The sequence below is a fragment of the Schistocerca americana genome, chromosome 2 (genome assembly GCF_021461395.2).
Source record: "Schistocerca americana isolate TAMUIC-IGC-003095 chromosome 2, iqSchAmer2.1, whole genome shotgun sequence".
NCBI lineage: Eukaryota > Metazoa > Arthropoda > Insecta > Orthoptera > Acrididae > Schistocerca > Schistocerca americana.
In genome coordinates, this window is record NC_060120.1 from 254,008,439 (window position 1) to 254,031,081 (window position 22,643).

Genomic DNA, 22,643 nt, shown 5'->3' on the forward strand with positions numbered 1-22,643 from the left:
AGAAACTGCAGTGGGCAAGAGCAGGGGGGGCGGGGGCGGTCTGGGATTAGAGATGGTGGAAGGGTGGCTAGGAGGGAAGGAGAGACACGTGTGTGTGTGTGTGTGTGTGTGTGTGTGTGTGTGTCCATTCTATTATTTTTAATTATTTTATTTTCATACATTATAAATAATTTTAATTATCGAATCAGTATTTTATTTACAATATATGTTACAAATTAGCGTCAATATTATCTTATGCTATTTTTTTCATTTAACATATTTTCAGTTGCATCTGTTATCTTCTGTAAGAAATACTCTTCCTGGAGACTGAGCATTCCCTTACTCATGTTATTATGGCATGCCACTGTTCATTGTCCTAATATGCTCTTTGTATCTGATTTTAAAATTTCCTGCTGTTATCCCAATATATTTAAAGTTGCATCAGTTACAGTTCACTGCACATATTGTATTGATCTTTCTCTTCTGTCACAATTATTAATTTCTTTTGTTTTGTGCTATTTGTCTTGTAGAATACATTAATCGTATATTTTTAAGGTGTTACTAATTTATTGTGTGCGTTGGTTGTGGTCCACCATCCTGTTGGCTGCTTGTGGTTTTACTGTCCTACAAACCACTTACCACAGATGCTCATGAAAGAACAAACAAACAGCCGATCGGCAGAGCCGTTTCCAAGACGACCTTTCTCAGGCGTCGGACTATAACAATTTTCCCCTTGTCAGAGTCGCATAAGTTAGCAGATTTCCACATTTTTGCCCACTATCGTCCATAGAATGTTTCGCCGTTCCTGTCTGCTCCGCTTGCGTACGTTCCTATCACGTCTCATACCCGCAGTGCTACCAGTCAGCGTTCAATCTCTTGCATGGCAGTGGTCATAATGTTTAGGATCATCAGTCATTCACAATTATGAATTTGAATATTGCGTTCCCACGTATTCAAAGGGTTAGTACTAGATTTTAGACACTTCACTTCTCTGCCTTTTAATTCTTCTGAGGCATGGACAGACATCGTTATCTCTTAAGATTGCTGTATGCAAATACATCAAAAACTTGTGAAAAAATCCGAGAGGCAGTCATCTCGGTGCACCTACACTACTGGCCATTAAACTTGCTACACCAAGAAAAAATGCAGAAGATAAACGGGTATTCATTGGACAAATACACTCCTGGAAATTGAAATAAGAACACCGTGAATTCATTGTCCCAGGAAGGGGAAACTTTATTGACACATTCCTGGGGTCAGATACATCACATGATCACACTGACAGAACCACAGGCACATAGACACAGGCAACAGAGCATGCACAATGTCGGCACTCGTACAGTGTATATCCCCCTTTCGCAGCAATGCAGGCTGCTATTCTCCCATGGAGACGATGTAGAGATGCTGGATGTAGTCCTGTGGAACGGCTTGCCATGCCATTTCCACCTGGCGCCTCAGTTGGACCAGCGTTCGTGCTGGACGTGCAGACCGCGTGAGACGACGCTTCATCCAGTCCCAAACATGGTCAATGGGGGACAGATCCGGAGATCTTGCTGGCCAGGGTAGTTGACTTACACCTTCTAGAGCACGGGATACATGCGGACGTGGATTGTCCTGTTGGAACAGCAAGTTCCCTTGCCGGTCTAGGAATGGTAGAACGATGGGTTCGATGACGGTTTGGATGTACCGTGCACTATTCAGTGTCCCCTCGACGATCACCAGTGGAGTACGGCCAGTGTAGGAGATCGCTCCCCACACCATGATGCCGGGTATTGGCCCTGTGTGCCTCGGTCGTATGCAGTCCTGATTGTGGCGCTCACCTGCACGGCGCCAAACACGCATACGACCATCATTGGCACCAAGGCAGAAGCGACTCTCATCGCTGAAGGCGACACGTCTCCATTCGTCCCTCCATTCACGCCTGTCGCGACACCACTGGAGGCGGGCTGCACGATGTTGGGGCGTGAGCGGAAGACGGCCTAACGGTGTGCGGGACCGTAGCCCAGCTTCATGGAGACGGTTGCGAATGGTCCTCGCCGATACCCCAGGAGCAACAGTGTCCCTAATTTGCTGGAAAGTGGCGGTGCGGTCCCCTACGGCACTGCGTAGGATCCTACGGTCTTGGCGTGCATCCGTGCGTCGCTGTGGTCCGGTCCCAGGTCGACGGGCACGTGCACCTTCCGCCGACCACTGGCGACAGCATCGATGTACTGTGGAGACCTCACGCGCCACGTGTTGAGCAATTCGGCGGTACGTCCACCCGGGCTCCCGCATGCCCACTATACGCCCTCGCTCAAAGCCCGTCAACTGCACACACGGTTCACGTCCACGCTGTCGCGGCATGCTACCAGTGTTAAAGACTGCGATGGAGCTCCGTATGCCACGGCAAACTGGCTGACCGTGACGGCGGCGGTGCACAAATGCTGCGCAGCTAGCGCCATTCGACGGCCAACACCGCGGTTCCTGGTGTGTCCGCTGTGCCGTGCGTGTGATCCTTACATGTACAGCCCTCTCGCAGTGTCCGGAGCAAGTATGGTGGGTCTGACACACCGGTGTCAATGTGTTCTTTTTTCCATTTCCAGGAGTGTATATTATACTAGAATTGTCATGTGATTACATTTTCATGCAATTTAGGAGCATAGATCCTGAGAAATCAGTACCCAGAACAACCACCTCTGGCCGTAATAACGGCCTTGATACGCCTGGGCATTGAGTCAAACAGAGCTTGGATGGCGTGTACAGGTACAGCTGCCCATACAGCTTCAACACGATACTACAGTTCATCAAGAGTAGTGACTGGCGTATTGTGACGAGCCAGTTGCTCGGCCACCATTGACCAGACGTTTTCAGTTGATGAGATATCTGGAGAATGTGCTGGCCAGGGCAGCAGTCGAACATTTTCTGTATCCAGGAAGGCCCGTACAGGACCTGCAACATGCGGTCCTGCATTATCCTGCTGAAATGTAGGGTTTCGCAGGGATCGAATGAATGGAAGAGCCACGGGTCGTAACACATCTGAAATGTAACATCCACTGTTCAAAGTGCCGTCAATGCGAACAAAAGGTGACCGAGACGTGTAACCAATGGCACCCCATACCATCATGCCCGGTGATATGCCAGTATGGCGATAACGAACACACGCTTCCAATGTGCGTTCACCGCGATGTCGCCATACACGGATGTGGCAATCATTATGCTGTAAACAGAACCTGGGTTCATCCGAAATAATGACGTTTTGCCATTCGTGCACCCAGGTTCGTTGTTGAGTACACCATCCCAGGCGCTCCTGTCTGTGATGCAGCGTCAAGGGTAACCGCAGCCACAGTCTCCGAGCTGAAAGTCCATGCTGCTGCAAACGTCGTCGAACTGTTCGTGCAGATGGTTGTTGTCTTGCAAACGTCCCCATCTGTTGACTCAGGGATCGAGACGTGGCTGCACGATCCGTTACAGCCATGCGGATAAGATGCCTGTCATTTCGATTGCTAGTGATACGAGGCAGTTGAGATCCAGCACGGCGTTCCGTATTACCGTCCTGAACCCACCGATTCCATATTCTACTAACAGTCATTGGATCTCGACCAACGCGAGAAGCAATGTAGCGATACGATAAATCGCAATCGCGTTATGCTACAATCCGACCTTTATCAATGTCGGAAACGTGATGGTAGGCATTTCTCCTCCTTACACGAGGCATCACAACAACGTTTCACCAGGCAACGCCGGTCTACTGCTGTTTGTGTATGAGAAATCGGTTGGAAACTTTCCTCATGTCAGCGCGTTATAGGTGTCGCCACCGGCGCCAACCTTGTGTGAATGCTCTGAAAAGCTAATCATTTGCGTATCACAGCATCTTCTTCCTGTCGGTTAAATTTCACGTCTGTAGGACGTCATCTTCGTGGTGTAGCAATTTAATGGCCAGTTGTGTACTTCAGCGCCCAATTCTTGCTCTCCAACTGGAGGCCGGAAAATTTGCACGGTGACCAGCGCTACTCGCGCGTATCGATACTCATTTTCTGTCGTTTTCTGGTGCTTCCAGTGACAGTGAATGGCACTTGACAGAAAGCGAACTGTCTGCAAGTGCTCGTTCACTTGTGTTTGTTTCGATTTTCTCCAGTATAACGGGGCTTTGTAGCAGAGAGAATTTCCATCCGGCCTCTTTCTGTACTGTGTGCCATTCACTGGTCCCCAGATGAGCCGCTGCTGCCGTTTTCGTACGTGGAGGTGTCTTCGCTGCCCACGGCGCACGTGCACTGGTCCCCGCCACCGCTGCCATCGGCCGCGGAGGGCCTCTACTACAGCGTCGTGACGCTGGTGGACGGCCGGCAGGTGGAGTCGCGCGCGGTGCCGGCGTCGCAGGCGTCGCTGGCGCTGCCTCTGGGGGAGGCGTCCGGGGGCGGCGGCGCCGTCAGGTTCAGCGTGCGCGCCCTGCAGGCCGGCGGCGGCGAGCCCTCCCTGCTGCCCAACTGCAGCCTCTGTGACGGCGGCGAGCGCGCCGCGCTGCAGCCCTCCAACTGCAGTCTCTGCGACAGCTTCCGCACGCCGCCGCTCGCGCTGGGTGAGTGCAGCGCACCTGTCTCACACTCTACACACAGCGCTAGAACAGCGCTCTAGAGGAATAATCATTTGATTCGGATTTTACCCTTTCTTGGACACAATCGGAGTAGTTAAGTTTGAATACTACACAGAAATGTGTCGTCGCTAAACAGCAGCAAAGTTTGCGTATGGCATAACTCGAGATAGAGCGATTCTGCCACTCCGTTTCATGCTGTGTCCAGGAAGTTGAAGCAGGAGCGTCGCGTATTCTTACAGGAGAGGCTATGGTCAAAACACATACGAAAATGCAAAATGGTTTTGGTCGTACGTAAAGTACAGCAGTGAAGACACAATGAGCACCTTCAGTATATAAAAGCAACGACAGTATTACTGACGACAGCACGACTAAAGTAAAGTTACTAATCAAGGTTTTGTATAATTCCTACCCAATGAAGATGCAGTAAATATCCCAGAATTTGAATCAAGAACCGGTTTCATCTGGACTACTTTGAAAGTACACTCAAAAAAAAAACTACGCACCATGAAGGAATTTTCCCAATGGGCGTTAATCGGTAGTTGTGACGCACATGGAAAGACAAAAAGGTGATTGCAATTTCAGAAAAAAATTGGATGATTTATTCACAAAGTGAGCAACTCAATAACGCGTTGCTCCACTTCTGGCCCTTATACAAGCAGTTATACTATACGGCTTACCATTGATTGACAGAGTTGTTAGCCGGCCGAAGTGGCCGTGCGGTTAAAGGCGCTGCAGTCTGGAACCGCAAGACCGCTACGGTCGCAGGTTCGAATCCTGCCTCGGGCATGGATGTTTGTGATGTCCTTAGGTTAGTTAGGTTTAACTAGTTCTAAGTTCTAGGGGACTAATGACCTCAGCAGTTGAGTCCCATAGTGCTCAGAGCCATTTGAACCATTTTTTTGACAGAGTTGTTGGATGTCCCACTGAGGGATATCGTGCCAAATTCTGTCCAATTGGCGCATCACATCGTCAAAATCCCGAGCTGGTAGCAAGGCCCTCCCCATAATGCTCGAAACGTTCTCAATTGGGGACTTTCCGTCAGTTACTATGAACTTTTACCTTCTACATCTACATCTACATTGATACTCCGCAAGCCACCCAACGGTGTGTGGCGGAGGGCACTTTACGTGCCACTGTCATTACCTCCCTTTCCTGTTCCAGTCGCGTATGGTTCGCGGGAAGAACGACTGTCTGAAAGCCTCCGTGCGCGCTCTAATCTCTCTAATTTTACATTCGTGATCTCGGGAGGTATAAGTAGGGGGAAGCAATATATTCGATACCTCATCCAGAAACGCACCCTCTCGAAACCTGGCGAGCAAGTTACACCGCGATGCAGAGCGCCTCTCTTGCAGAGTCTGCCACTTGAGTTTATTAAACATCTCCGTAACGCTATCACGGTTACCAAATAACCCGGTAACGAAACGCGCCGCTCTTCTTTGGATCTTCTCAATCTCTTCCGTCAACCCGACCTGGTACGGATCCCACACTGATGAGCAATACTCAAGTATAGGTCGAACGAGTGTTTTGTAAGCCACCTCCTTTGTTGATGGACTACATTTTCTAAGCATTCTCCCAATGAATCTCAACCTGGTACCCGCCTTACCAACAATTAATTTTATATGATCATTCCACTTCAAATCGTTCCGCACGCATACTCCCAGATATTTTACAGAAGTAACTGCTACCAGTGTTTGTTCCGCTATCATATAATCATACAATAAAGGATCCTTCTTTCTATGTATTCGCAATACATTACATTTGTCTATGTTAAGGGTCAGTTGCCACTCCCTGCACCAAGTGCCTATCCGCTGCAGATCTTCCTGCATTTCGCTACAATTTTCTAATGCTGCAACTTCTCTGTATACTACAGCATCATCCGCGAAAAGCCGCATGGAACTTCCGACACTATCTACTAAGTCATTTATATATATTGTGAAAAGCAATGGTCCCATAACACTCCCCTGTGGCACGCCAGAGGTTACTTTAACGTCTGTAGACGTCTCTCCATTGATAACAACATGCTGTGTTCTGTTTGCTAAAAACTCTTCAATCCAGCCACACAGCTGGTCTGATATTCCGTAGGCTCTTACTTTGTTTATCAGGCGACAGTGCGGAACTGTATCGAACGCCTTCCGGAAGTCAAGAAAAATAGCATCTACCTGGGAGCCTGTATCTAATATTTTCTGGGTCTCATGAACAAATAAGGCGAGTTGGGTCTCACACGATCGCTGTTTCCGGAATCCATGTTGATTCCTACATAGTAGATTCTGGGTTTCCAGAAATGACATGATACGCGAGCAAAAAACATGTTCTAAAATTCTACAAGAGATCGACGTAAGAGACATAGGTCTATAGTTTTGCGCATCTGCTCGACGACCCTTCTTGAAGACTGGGACTATCTGTGCTCTTTTCCAATCATTTGGAACCCTCCGTTCCTCTAGAGACTTGCGGTACACGGCTGTTAGAAGGGGGGCAAGTTCTTTCGCGTACTCTGTGTAGAATCGAATTGGTATCCCGTCAGGTCCAGTGGACTTTCCTCTATTGAGTGATTCCAGTTGCTTTTCTATTCCTTTCTGACAGGATATCACGAATCCAATCACACAACTGAGATACTACTCCGTTAGTCCTGCAGTTTGATTAAAACTGCCAAAAGCCTTATGAAAATCTAAAAATATGAAATCTGCTTCACATCCCCTGTTGATAGAACTCATTACTTCGCGAGAATAAAGAGGTAGCTTTCATAAAAACGATATTTTCTGACTCCGTGTTGGCTATTTGTCAATAAATCGTTTTCTACGAGATAAGTCTTAAAGTTCGAGCACAGTGAGTGTTCCAAAACCCTACTGCAAATCGACGTTCGTGATATGGGTCTGTAACTCAGTGGATGACTCATATTTTCTATCTTGGGTATCGGTGTGACTTTTGTAATTTCCAGTCTTTAGGTATGGATCTTTCGGCGAACGAGCGGTTGTGTGTGCCAAGTATGGAGCTAGAGTATCAGCATACCCTGAAAGGGACCTAGTGGTATACATTTTGGACTGGAATACTTGCCTTTATTAAGTGATTTAAGCTGCTTCACTACACCGAGGATATCGACTTTTAAGTTTCTCACGTTGGCAGCTGTTCTCGACTCAAATTACGGAACATTTCCCTCTTCGTTCTAGGTGAAGGAATTTCGGAATTCAATGTTTACTAATTCTACCTTAGTGACACTGTCATCAGTAACATCACTATGGTTATCATGCAGTGAAGGTATTTATTGTGTTTTGCCACAGGTGTACTTTAGGCACCACCAGAATCTCTTAAAGTGAAACCTTATATTCTCTTGGACAGAACTAAGATTTTTGTGACATTTGAGTCAGGAAGACGTGTAGTGACGAGAGGGAAATCACGCATATAAATGCAGCAGAACAGTTGGGAAGCCGATCTTGTAGAAAATGATTAGTACCTACTGGTGAAACTGAACAGTGAAGTGCAAACTAAACACAGAGAACTGGTTGCTGTTGACAGCGAGCCGAGGTGGCGTAAGATCTCTGACACCTGGCAGCGCTATTGCTAGCTTTCATACGAGAAGTAAACACATGAAAAAAAGTTTTGCATCACCCTGGTTCCCAGAACTCCCGAAGTTGGACGTTCGCTGTGGATATTGTAACACAGACACAGTCCCTTTCACTGTTCAGAGATGTCAATAAACCCATCCAGAGATGTAAAAATCCATGCATGAGCATCGCCTATTAGACGGAGGGGGTCCGACAGCCGATCAGTTCCAGTCATTCCACCAGGAACGAGGTACACGGCTCGTGTTTTCTGTAGTTCAACCATGCCTAGACGGTCAATACCGCGGTTCGATTGCGTCCGCATTGTTACTTTGTGCCAGGAAGAGCTCTCAACAAGGGAAGTGTCCAGGCGTCTCGGAGTGAACCAAAGCGATATTGTTCGGACATGGAGAGATATAGAGAGACAGGAACTGTCGACGACGTGCCAAAAACTCGGAATGTGGAATGGGGGGAGGGATGGGGGGAGGAGGAGGGATGCGCAGAAGGTGGATGTGCCCCGATGGACAGGCGAATCCAGGCCCAGCAGTTCAGAGTCCTGCAAAGCAGTGGTTGGAGTGACAACGTTGGCTTGTGGGGAGAGGGTCTCTCCGTACAAGAGCTCCATGAGGGAGGCATTTAGGCCTTGCTTGTAGGCAGCACGGGCTCCTAGTAGCACCCACGGGAGGGCCTCAGCCCACGCTTCATTGTGGCACACGAGCGCGCCTTTAGGTAGTGCTGGGAACAACAGAATAAAAACGATAGATTCAGTCGGTTGTTGGAAAACAATCGACTGATTCGGTTCTAGCTTTACTTACTGGTTGAATTATTCATTCTATGGGAGCAACCGAATGGAAACAAGCGAATCAGCCAGTGGTAGCTTCGTGTATCAATTGGATTATTATAGTCATTTCCTTTGAGTGAAATCGATCTGTGGGAGCAAGCGAATGAAAACAGTCAACACAATCCTGTGGTGTTTTTCATACTGACTGAGTTATTCATTCTATCTTTTCAAATGAAACCAACCTTTTTAGTTGTATCTGAACGTCCCGCACGCTCCACGTCAATGTGCTGCTGCTGCCAGGGCCACAACAGCAGCTGGCGCGAGGAGATGGCCAATCGGCACTAGGGCACGTCCTAGTAGTGGTGCAATCGAGCCGGCCACCGTGCTACCTTCTCGCGCCGGCTGAACCCTTGACCCTGCCAGCAGCAGGAGGAGGTTATGGCGGCGACGCCACGCGCCCGCCCCCAACGCCCCGAACTGCCAATCGCTCCTCACGGAAAATGGTGAAAAAGTTGTCTGCCGAGCCTGTTTGTCAACATGGCGGAGGTCATTGTCCCGCGCAGCAGGTGGCGTCGGCAACTCAGGCGGAGTTGGATGGGGTTGGGCAGCCTTAGCTGCGTCTTGGCTGCGTGTGTGGCAAGGCGGCAGTGAACCGGCAACTTTGGTACTGTTTCCCACGTAAATAATGCTTCACCAATGCTGCCCGATGGTGTGGATCCTATCGGTGAGCCGTAACGTAGAGTCCAAGAGGTCGTGTCCATGCGACATCACGGCGAGTTGCACTAATGGTTGCAGTTTGTCTAGCCGTAGGGTCCACGGGGTGCGGTCGGGCATGAGATTTACGTCCGATTGTGTTCTAAGGCGGCGCCAAAGTTGGGAAGGCGTCTTTTCGCCAGCGTCTCGTCGTATACGACATGCTGAAATTGCTACTTCGGAGTACGTGGAAGGCGTTGAAGTAACAGCTGCCTCGTACTTGTTGACGGCAGGAGTAGAAAGAAAGATATCACTGATCAGTTCGGCTTGCGCACCGAGGTGGCTGAGTAGAGTGACGAACTTAGCATTGTCGTCGATAAAGCCGTGGCCACCACGATACATTCACACAGGGAAAACCACACGGCAGGGTGACCAGCACTGAGCAGTGGGGGTTTAAAATTTAGACGATAGTCGGGTAATTCTATTGGTGTGGGCGTGGAACAGAGTATAGTGAGAGCGCGGCCTGCGAATCGCCACACCGGGCTGTAGACCTGGCAGCAACATCGTTAGCTGAACGTCCGTGCTGTTGTATGATGTGCTGAGGTGCGGCTGGAGGAAATGCGGGCACTCGCGGCCCATTTGGCGCAGTAGCGACGTCATCCGCGGACAGTTGCTGTAACGACATGACCTGGTGCTGTACGGATGGAAGGAACACGAGCACATGTGGCGTGGTCGACGCGATAGCTACGTCGATGGAAAATAGTTCGTGAGACTGCGCGTCGTGGTGTGTGTCAGGCGGTAGAACTGCGGGTGCACGCGACGCTGAAGACGCGGGGTGAGCACTCGAAACAATACAGTCAGTATGTGGCACATTGTTTTGCACGTAAGGTGTTGACAAGATCACAGGTGCGGCGTGGGTGCCGTGCACGTGACGACTCTATTCGTGAAGGTGGGCTTGATTGCTCAGTAGACGCCTGTAAAGTCGTACGAACAGAACCGGAACCAAACTCAATGGAAAGATTTTTTGTTGGAAGCAGGCAGAAACGACACTGTTCACTGTGTGTGAATCACTCTGTAAGATAACGAGTCCATTCATTTGCACAGTTCGCCTGTTCGTGGACGCCGGAGCAAGGGAAGGGAAAAAGGTTGATAAACCATGGGCGTACTAAAAAGACGAGACGGAGTGACGGCGGGGCTCCATTTTTCATTGTGCACGTCGGCATTGTTCCCCGACAGATCAATGGTCTGATGTGTCGTTGTTTCAGATTTCATTACTGCATTTTGCGGAGCACGCGAATATTCAGTATCGTAACGCGGCACAAAATACGATGATGCAGTGGTGCCGTCGTCGGTTTCGACGAAGTGCCGGTAATGGCTGCACTATCGTAGCACTGTTACGGACGTGAAAATACGGCGCGACGCGGTAGTGGAGGGTCACCAAATATGGTTCCACGGTAAGTGTGACGAATACGGAGCATAAATTACACTGCAAAACTGAAGAAACTGTAAAAAGGCGGGAACACGAGGAGATGGGACCTGGATAAACTGAAAGAACCAGAGGTTGTGGAGAGCTTCAGGGAGATCATTAGGGAACGATTGACAAGAATGGGGGAACGAAATACAGTAGAAGAGTAATGGGTAGCTTTGAGAGATGAAATAGTGAAGACAGCAGAGGATCAAGTAGGTAAAAAGAAAAGGGCTAATAGAAATCCTTGGGTAACAAAAGACATATTGACTTTAACTGATGAAAGGAGAAAATATAAAAATGCAGTAAATGAAGCAGGCAAAAAGGAATACAAAAGTCTCAAAAATGAGATCGACAGGAACTGCAAAATGGCTAGGCGCGGATGGCTAGAGGACAAATGTAAGGATGTAGAGACTTATCTCACTAGGGGTAAGATAGATACTGCCTACAGGAAAATTAAAGAGACCTTTATAGGGTCTATATAAGGGCGATGTTCTTGAGGACAATATTGTAGAAATGGAAGAGAGTGTAGATTAAGATGAAATGGGAGATATGATACTGCTGAAAGACCTAAGTCGAAACAAGGCCCCTGGAGTAAACAACATTCCATTAGAACTACTGACAGCCTTGGAAGAGCCAGGCCTAACAAAACTCTACCATCTAGTAAGCAAGATGTATGAGACAGGCGAAATACCCTCAGACTTCAAGAAGAATATAATTATTCCAATCCCAAAGAAAGCTGGTGTTGACAGATGTGAAAATTACCGAACTATCAGTTTAATAAGCCACGGCTGCGAAATACTAACACGAATTGTTTACAGACGAATGGAAAAACTGGTAGAAGCCGACCTCGGGGAATATCAGTTTGGATTCCGTAGAAATGTTGGAACACGTGAGGCAATACTGACCCCATGTCTTATCTTAGCAAATAGATTAAGGAAAGGCAAACCTACGTTTCTAGCATTTGTAGACTTAGAGAAAGCTTTTGACAATGTTGACTGGAATATTCTCTTTCAAATTCTGAAGCTGGCAGGGGTAAAATACAGGGAGCGAAAGGCTATTTACAATTTGTAAAGAAACCAGACGGCAGTTATAAGAGTCGAGGGGCATGAAAGGGAGGCAGTGGTTGGGAAGGGAGTGAGACAGGTTTGTAGCCTATCACCGATGTTATTCAATCGGTATATTGAGTAAGCAGTAAAGGAAACAAAAGAAAAATTCGGAGTAGGAATTAAAATCCATGTAGAAGAAATAAAAGCTTTGAGCTGCACCGATGATATTGTAATTCTGTCAGAGACAGCAAAGGATCCGGAAGAGTAGCTGAATGAAATGGACAGTGTCTTAAAAGGAGGATATAAGATGAACATCAACAAAAACAAAACGAAGATAATGGAATGTAGTCGAATTAAATCGGGTGATGCTGCTGGAATTAGATTAGGAAATGAGACGCTTAAAGTAGTAAGTGAGTTTTGCTATTTGGGGAGCAAAGTAACTGATGATGGTCGAACTAGGGAGGATATAAAATGTAGATCGACAATGTCAATGAAAGCATTTCTGAATAAGAGAAATTTGTTAACATCGAGTATAGATTCTGAAAGTATTTGTATGGAGTGTAGCCATGTATGAAAGTGAAACGTAGGCGATAAATAGTTTGGACAAGAAGAGAATAGAAGCTTTCGAAATATGGTGCTACAGAAGAATGCTGAAGATTAGACGGGGAGCAAGTATTGAATAGAACTGGAGAGAAGAGAAATTTGTGGCACAACTTGACTAGAAGAAGGGATCGTTTGGTAGGGCATATTCTGAGGTATCAAAGGATCATCAATTTGGTATTGGAGGGCAGCGTGGAGGGTAAAAATCGTAGAGGGAGACCAAGGGATGAATACACTAAACAGATTCAGAAGGATGTAGGTTGCAGTAGGTACTGGGAGATGAAGAAGCTTGCACAGGAGAGAGTAGCGTGGAGAGCTGCATCAAACCAGTCTCTGTAGTGAAAACCACAACAACAACAAATTACAGTGGGTGCTAAGTACGCGAAATACTTCGTTGTTCATTTAAGCACAGTTACAAAGAACATCCATACATGTAAACAAGCTAATTGTGACTGCCAAAACCAAAGACTTCACGTCACCCGTTGCTGCCGATGTCAACGATATGATTCTGGCCTCCGGGAAGAGATGTAATTCGTTGAGTCCTCACAGACTGTTGTTCTTCATTTTCTGCTCCTACATCTTCAAAATACTTTTTCGTGCATAAATTTGCATATTACTGTAAAACTGTAATTTCACTTTATTGTTTAAAACAATGTAATCCACATATTATTCTGCGAGAGGGGTCGAGCTTTAAAACGTATCGAGAGGTCGCTGGATGTAACGGTGACAATTGTGTCTGGAGAGGAGTCCAGACTGATTACTGTCGCGCATGATGGACGGTATGGCGTGTTGGTGCGGCAGTTTTTAGACTGTGTTTGCGGTGCACATCACGGACTGTTTTTGATGCACCTCACGGACCGTGAAGTAAAATGTGTTAAAGAGCTTTCTGTCGTGGACTTCCATGTCACAAAACAGAGTTAAGAATTACGATATTAGGACAGTGGAGTAAATTGTTTGCTAAGTGGAGTAGTTTCATAGTGTAATGACACCGTGAACTTAATGTACGTACAGATCAATAGGTTCTCGATGTAAACTATTATAACAGGAAGCAGTAACGTCAAGGGTACCAAATCGGTACAGAGAAGAGAAGATTTACCAAGATCAACGTTTTAAATGTTCTGTGCAAACTGTGGAGTTACAGATATGCTTCTTGTCATGAACTAATACTTCACAAAAATAAGAATCTGAAGGCTACGACGTTCGGTTCTTGGAATAACGTGTTTACCAAGTTCACAGTGTGGAGAAAACGGTTCTCAGGGGTGTGCTTCGCGAGATTACAGACCGTGTGTTTATACTATTTATTCGAGGATTTGTTAGAAATAACGAAGTACTCGTTATACTTACGAATTGTGTGCATATGGATAATGGGGTTCCACCTAGTCACTAAATTATGTAAATCACACACAGTTCTGTTACTAATTCTGTAAATACTGTAGGATTAGACTATACATCTGTTCACTTAGCTCTGTAATATCAACAACCAAGTTATTACTCGTGAAAGAATGGTAACATGACTAAGCACAATGTAAACATAACATGTCTGATTTGACAGCTTTGATAGCTATCGCATTCAATTTGCCCTCGCCGCTAAGCTTAGACCAATAGCGAACAAGCTGCTTTAATTCTGCTGGTCGAAGCTCAGAAACTAATGGCAGACGTCGCGATTTACGCGTGCGACCCCATCACACATTCAAGTATGCCCTATGCAAACTCACTTTGAAACTAACACTGCACACGCATTTGTAACACATCCCCTCAGGAGGCACACAATAATTTCAAAGAAAGATATAGTTCAAGCAAAAGAAAAATACTTACAACTATTGGTGGGTCAACAAAACTGCACGGAAAGTTAATAGTTCACTTCCAGCTATTTTATTCACGTAGCAAAAGTTAAGGAAAGGATAAGAAAGAAAATACCTTTGTAATGAAATGAACAATTTACAATCTGAACTGCTGAAATCTCTTAGTCTTTATCTGGAGAGAGCGCATAACAATGCAGATTGATGTTCATAGTTGGAGAGTCTTGTCGGCGTTTTGAGATGATGGCGGCGGCTTGTGATGTTTCAGATAAAATTATTACAGCAGCTCCGTTTGTCGTATTTCCACGGCGAAGTATGCTGGTAACGTCTCTCCTCGCTTATACTGGGAAGTCATCTGCAGTGACGTTTAACAGGCCACTGGTTGAATGCACGTGATTGTTGGTGACAGTCCACAAGTTTAGCATGTGGACGTTTCTTACACGTTCTACACATTAAATTCTCGTTTCAGTACTTCGTACACCGTTCGTTATGGTCTCAGACCGCGATATAATTGCCTATCACGTTTACACATGACTGCCGAAATCGGAAATTCATGGTCAGTAAAAGCGTTCTTGCACCTGATCCGCAGCTGTAATTATGTTTATCTCCTTAGTTACGGCTTGAAACATTTGGCTGTTCATTAAGAAGGCAAACATATAATACAGTTTTATTAAGCCTGGGCTCTCGCGATGCACTTAAATGCAAAAGCAGTTTCAGCCACACTGTAGCAATAACTAAAATGTCTACTCGCGTAAGCTTTCTCAGCACCGGTTGAGACACAGTGCATTTAGTAATAATCATATCGCACGATCTTCCTTTTCCTAATTACCACTTCATATTTCATTACGCATTGCGACGGTAATTCTAATCTCTATCATTCAGTTCCAGATTCATTGTCTTGGCAAGTTTTTGCACCTCAAATCAACAACGCGCGTCTCTCCATATTGCTGCACACACACACACACACACACACACACACACACACACACTAATTGACACTCCCTCACTGTTTATCGCTGCTCAACTGTTACTTTCGATATCGCTCTCTGCGCTTTCATGTCTACGATGTGCATAGCAGTTCCTCACATCTCTGTTGGTATCACAAATGCAGGTAGAAAAAAAAAGTTTAAAGTCTTTCTATATTTAAGTAATAATAAGGAAAAAGGTTTATCCATTATAGAAAAAAGTGTCAATTGCTGTTACTTTTTTAACATTATTACCAAACACTGCTGTCCTGCACCATCAAAGATATGAATACGTAGTCTAAGAAAGCGAAAGAAATGAAAAAAGGACAAATTTACCTATCACTAATGGCTATATCTTCACAACGGGTCTCAATGTGTAGCAAAGACTGTGAAATAGAAATGTACTGAATTCCTTGTCGCCATACAATAATATCTGAGAGAGTAATACAAAAACTATAACGTACGAAGAGTGGTGAGAAACGTTTAATAAGCACAATTATGTCGGTAAATAACACTGTTTTCTGAGTGAAACACGTTTGATCTACATCGCCCACACCAGGTACTTCAGTCGATGAGGAGATTGTAAATAACACACTTTCTTCCGGATGTATACCTGTACAAGTGGCCATTCCCAAGAAAACAATTACAGCGGCAGTTCTTAGCAAGGGTTTACACAAATTTGGTTCATGGACCGGCAAAGTGGGATGACAACATGGCATTTCCCATAACTAAGTGCTTCTTCATAGATAGCTCTTTTCTTGTAAATTTGTGTCCTAAAGACGGAGATACTACCTTTCTGCGGGTTACTGTTCCTACTTCTCATTGTTGTTATCCATTTAACTTGTCTTAAATCCCAGTTAGTTTAAATTAAAGTTTCAGTTGTTGAACAGGTTAAATTGAAAATAATTTCTTTTATATGAAAATATTTTTTAATGTTTTATCTTTTCATGTGGCGTACATTCTTGTAGCACTTACCTGAGCAGCGATACAATTATTTTTTATTTTATATTTTCTCCATCTTTTAGATTAGATTAGATTAGATTAGATTTACTTTCATTCCAATTGATCCGTAGTGAGGAGGTCCTCCTGGATGTGGAACATGTCAGAAAAACAACAATACATGACAAATATTTACAACTAAAACAAATAAAGTAATGTACCATTCCACAGGTCCCAAGTGGAATGATCGTCATTTTTAATGAACACTAAGAGTCATTTTACAAATACTAATGCACTGAATTTAAAATAAAAAACGTTTTTTTATTTATTTATAAGGTAATAAACATGTAATACAACTACTGTAATACTTATTTACAATGAACACATTACTGCACTGAAATGGTGCAGAAGTTAGATTATACTTACACACACACACACACACACACACACACACACACACACACACAAATTTTCAGTGAACACATTACTGCACTGAAATTGTGCAGAAGTTATGTTGTACTTATATACAAATCAGTTGGTTTTACTAAGAAATTCATCAATGGAGTAGAAGGAGTTGGCCACCAATAAATCCTTTAGGCTTCTCTTAAACTGAATTTCATTGGTTGTTAAGCTTTTTATGGCTGCTGGCAAGTTATTGAAAATGTGTGTTCCTGAATAATGCACACCTTTTTGTACAAGACTAAGTGACTTTAAATTCTTGTGAAGATTATTCTTATTTCTAGTATTGATTCCATGAATTGAGCTGTTGGTTTGAAAAAGTGATATATTTTTAATGACAAATTTCATTAAGGAATAAATATACTGGGAAGCTGTAGTTAGTATCCCTAGTTCCCTAAATAGGCTTCTGCAGGATGTTCTTGAGTTCACACCACATATAATTCTTACTGCACGTTTTTGTGCCTGGAAAACTTTAGCTTGGCTTGATGAATTACCCCAAAAAATAATCCCATATGACATTATGGAATGAAAGTAAGCATAGTATGCCAGCTTTTTCATTTTTATATCCCCTACATCTGACAAAATTCCCATTGCAAACAGAGATTTGTTAAGACGCTTCAGCAGTTCTGTGGTGTGCTCCTCCCAATTGAATTTATTATCAAGCTGTAATCCCAAGAATTTAACACTGTCCACTTCTTCTATCTTCTTGTCATCATATGTTAGACATATACTCTTGGGACACCCCTTACAAGTTCTGAACTGCATGTAGTGTGTTTTTTCAAAGTTTAGTGACAAAGAATTGGCTAGGAACCAGTGATTAATGTCCACAAATATTTTATTGGCTGATCTTTCTAAGACTACACTTGATTTGCTATTTATTGCAATGTTTGTATCATCGGCAAACAAAACAAACTTGGCATCTGGTAATGTTACTGATGAAAGGTCATTGATATACACAAGAAAAAGTAAGGGCCCCAAAATGGAACCTTGTGGGACCCCACATGTAATTAGTTCCCAGTTGGATGATGCCTGATAGACATGTATCAAGCTCTTTCCTAATAACACCCTTTGTTTCCTGCCAGAGATATAAGATTTGAACCATTTTGCAGCATTTCCTGTTACACTATAATATTCTAGTTTACTTAAAAGGATATTGTGATTTACACAGTCAAATGCCTTTGATAGATCACAAAATATACCAGTTGCCTGCAATTTTTTGTCTAATGAATTAAGCACATTTTCACTGTAAGTGAAGATAGCCTTCTCAATATCAGAACCTTTTAGAAATCCAAACTGTGACTTTGACAGTATGTTATTTGAGATAAGATGGTTATAAAGACGACAGTACATTACTTTTTCGAAAATTTTTGAGAATGCTGGTAACAGTGAAATTGGACGGAAATTTGATGCTATTTCTTTATCTCCCTTCTTAAACAGTGGCTTAACTTCAGCATATTTCAGCCATTCAGGAAATATTCCACTGATAAACGACTGGTTACACAGATAGCTTAATATGTTACTTAGCTCAGAATCACATTCTTTAATTAACTTTGTTGATATTTCATCATACCCACTAGATGTTTTTGATTTTAAAGATTTTATGATGGACATTATTTCTGTTGGGGTAGTGAGGGTCAAATTCATATTATGGAAATTACTTGAAATGTCTGGTCTAAGGTAATCCATAGCAGCATCTACCGAACCTGACAACCCCATCTTTTCAGTAACAGTTATAAAATGTTTGTTAAAAAGTTCTGCAACACTATACACATCTGTCACCAATGTATCATTTACTCTTAATGCTATTTGTTCCTCTTCATGTCTGGTCCTACCGGTCTCCTCCTTCACTATATCCCATATTGTCTTTATTTTGTTATCTGATATGACTATCTTTTCCTTGTAATATATTTGCTTTGACATCCATATTACAGTCTTTAATATTTTGCAGTATTTCTTATAATGTGCTATAGCATCAACATTGGAAATGTTTCGGATTGACAGATACAGTTTTCTTTTTGTTTTACAAGATACCCTTATTCCTCGAGTAATCCATGGCTTCTTTGTAGATTTTCCTCTAACCTTGGTAAGTTTTGGGGGAAAGCAGTGTTCAAATAAGGTAAGCACTTTATTAGCAAAAATGTTATATTTTTCATTCATGCCATGAGCACTGTAAACATCAGTCCAGTGAATGTCTCTGAGGAGTGTCCTAAAATAATCAATTTTTGGCTTACTGATTACCCTCTTGAGCTCAGATTTAACAGATTTTATATCCTGTTCAGTATTAACATTTAACAGAAGGAACTGCATGTCATGGTCTGAGAGGCCATTGGCTATTGGTTTTGTAATATAATTTTGTTCATTGGACTTTTCTATAAAGATATTATCAATGGCTGTTTGTGAGCAAGTGGCTATCCTAGTGGGGAACTTTACTGTGGGAATTAAGTTGAATGATAGTGTTACTAACTCAAATAAGTTCTTATTCGGAGAGTCTTTAAGGAAATCTACATTGAAATCACCAGCAACCACTATTTCTTTGTTTTTGGTTATTAAATGGGCCAGTACAGCTTCAAGGTGGTTTACAAACAGATTAAAGTTACCTGCAGGTGCTCGATATACACTTAATATTATGAAAGATTTTTTGTGAAAATCTAATTCTGTTGCACATGCTTCCATATGCTGTTCTAGGCAAAATTTATGAATGTCTATGTTCTTAAATTTATGACAGTTCCTGATGAATGTGGCAACTCCTCCTTTCTCCATTTCTGATCTACAAAAGTGAGATGCTAACCTAAACCCTGTAACACTTAAAAGTTCTATACCAGTGGTCACATGATGTTCAGAGAGGCAGATTATGTCAGCTGGGTTTGAAGACTCTAATTCATCTATGCATATAGTTAATTCATTAATTTTATTTCTCAGTCCTCGAATATTTTGATGCAATAAAGATAGCTGACATTTCACATTGTCTGAGTTAAAATTGGGTGGAGTTAAAATATCTGCTGACAGTTGAAAATTCTTAACCAATGGCTGTTTATGCTGATGTAATAAGCTGGAATTATGTTTTTTGATTTCTTTTTCAAACTGAAGGTTTGTCTCAGTTCTAACCTCTCTTAAAATTTGCTTTCTTTCTGTCCTCCCTACCCTAAAAAAGGGTCTTTTCTGAATCCTATAACCACTGGTATTTTACCACTCATGACAGTGCCTCCCCCCTTTAACTTTCCTGCTATTTCCCCAGCCAATTTACCCTCCCCCTTCCTGTTGAGGTGAAATCCATGCCTAGTATAATCCCACCTACTGAGAGAATCAACATGAACCACACCAATGTGTGACCCCGCACCCGACATGAGCAGCCGTTCCAGCTCCAAATTAACTCTCTTGACAGAAGAGTTCAAATGAGGTCAGTCATGGCGCCCAAGAACAGATACAAACTCAACACTAGTATGCTTCGATGCTGATGCAATCTTCGCCAGGTCACACTCTATACTGTATCCAGGATTTCTGTCAATACTGTTACCTGCCCCACCCACTATAACCACGGTGTCTTCCCTAGTGAAATCTTTGCAAAGTGATCCTAAATCCTCTGTCACCTGCTCCAGACCAGCACTAGGTTTAAAAAAATTGGTGACCTGGTATTCTGATCCTAGTTCATCCTGCAAGAGTTGGCCAACACCTCTTCCATGGGAACTACCTAACAACAACACTTTCTTTCTCTTTTCTGATTTCCCTTTTTACCGCACATATAAGTCCGTTTGCAGAGTTTGTGTATGTTAGTCCTTTCCATTGCTTGTTGAAGCACGTTCCATGACGAGTTATGTGTTTTCAATGAAGTGCACTACTAAAATAAGCGTGTCGTATAGTGCCCCCCCATGAAGCCCATTGGCTACGACCAGTGAGGAAAGAGTAGATGGATTTTCAATGGTGAAGTATTTACACTGTGTGAAAAATTTGAACCTGACAGATGTGTTGGCTGACAGTTGTTAACATATCAGAATTCGTCATACTATTGGATTCCAGAGCCATTGTGGGAGCTTGCTTATTTATTGTGTGAATATGATTAATTGTTACAGTGTGGGCGATTGTAATATTATTTGAATCCGGATCAAATTCTCCTTTAATTTGAAACATCAGTTATTCCTGTTATTAATTTCTTTTGTATCTACATTTACACAATTGCTCTGCAGTTCACAATTAAATGCCTGTCAGAAGGTTCACTGAACCACCTTCAAGCTATTTTTCTACCGTTCCTCTCTCAAACAGAGCACGGGAAAAATGAACACATAAGTCTTTCCGTGCGAGCTCTGATTTCTCTTATTTTATTATGATGATCATTGCTCCTTTATTATTATGATCTTTTGTCCCTATGTATCTAGGCGCCAACGAAATATTTTTATGCTCAGAGGAGGAAGCTGGTAATTGAAATTTGATGAGAAGGTCTTGCACAACGAAAAACACCACCCCAATTCGCATAACTTATCCCCTATTTTGCCATAACACAAAAGTAGCTATCTTTATTTTAAACGTTTTCGACGTTCTCCGGCTATTGCATCTGATTCTGATAGCACTCATCCCAGCAATATATGAACACAGTCATTACTGCTTGGACTAATATTAGGGAGACTTGTGTTTCGATATTGTTGCAAGGTACCTCCCTTGCTAACTGAATGGCGAGTGGCACACAGGAAGAATATTTCTCAGTGACATTGTGTATGAGGACGAAATTCATTAATTTTAATCTCGAGGTCGTTACAGCGGGTATATATTGGGGAGCAGTGCGTCTCTTGGTTCGCTTTAAAAGACCTGACCAAACAAAGCTGTGACGAGTCGAGCAGCTCTTCTTCATATTTCTTCCCGTATTTTCCCTCAATCCTATTTCTTAAGTGTTTCATACGAAATGAAATACTCAAGAATCGGTAGAGTAAGTTTTATGCAAGCAACGCCCGACGTCGGTGAGTATCTCTGCCTTGGGACTCCAGTAACAAATTTCTCTGGCATCTGTTTCCGTCTCAGATAGCTTTACGTGGTCATCGGTCGTTGAACAACTCCAGTCAGAAGCACCGTGGCACCCCAAGATTCACACCGAGCCCAGGATCTCATCGCGTAGCTAAAGGGTACGAATGTTTCGATCTCTTTTCTTGCACTCCGTTACATTTATCTGTACTGAGAGTCAGCTGTCATTATCTAAGTCGTATTGTCCGCTGTTGTAGAGTGTACTTTAACAGCTCGGTGTACTGGGCCTCAGAGTACCAAGCATAAAAGTGATATTAGTTCTTCCTAGATGGCAGCGGCTAACACAACTACTGAAGGACTGTGAGAGTGAAAGTTCACACTACTTATTACGGATTTACTATTCCTGATAGCCGTACGTGTTAAATCGTCCGCTTGCAGGAGTTGTAAAAGCGCTCTGGCCCCGTTTAGAATCCGTCCGGCGTATTAAACGAGATTTTCAGGCAGTTTACCACACCCCAATAGGTGAATACTTGGCTGGTATCCACGTCCCACATCAGATAAACGTTAAGAAAACATTTCTCAAACTTTCCTATGCAATCTACTTTCGACTAAGACGCATGGGTGTGCACAGATTCTGTTGTGTGTGGTGAATAGGGGACTGATGACCTTAGATATGTAGCCTCCTTAAACTTATAATCAGTTATACGCATTTTGTATGAGATGTCGGGTACAGTATTTCAGTAACATCAGTCTTACTCATTGTCGTAATCAGGTTGGTAGACACTTCCAAGAAATGTTTGTGAGTAGAATGGTGAAGTGGGAAACTGGTGGACGGGTGGCGGCCGTCGAAGTCTGGTTGCA

The 22,643-nt window shown here is 43.6% G+C and overlaps 1 protein-coding gene across 1 annotated transcript in view; it reads left to right on the forward strand.

The window, feature by feature from the left end:
• The window catches only part of LOC124593934, a 278,695-nt gene that overhangs the window by 216,096 nt on the left and 39,956 nt on the right, over positions 1-22,643 (forward strand). Inside the window, exon 6 of the mRNA XM_047132283.1 lies at positions 4,169-4,534. Coding sequence (XP_046988239.1) covers positions 4,169-4,534 — 366 coding nt within the window. The remainder of the gene's footprint in view (positions 1-4,168; positions 4,535-22,643) is intronic.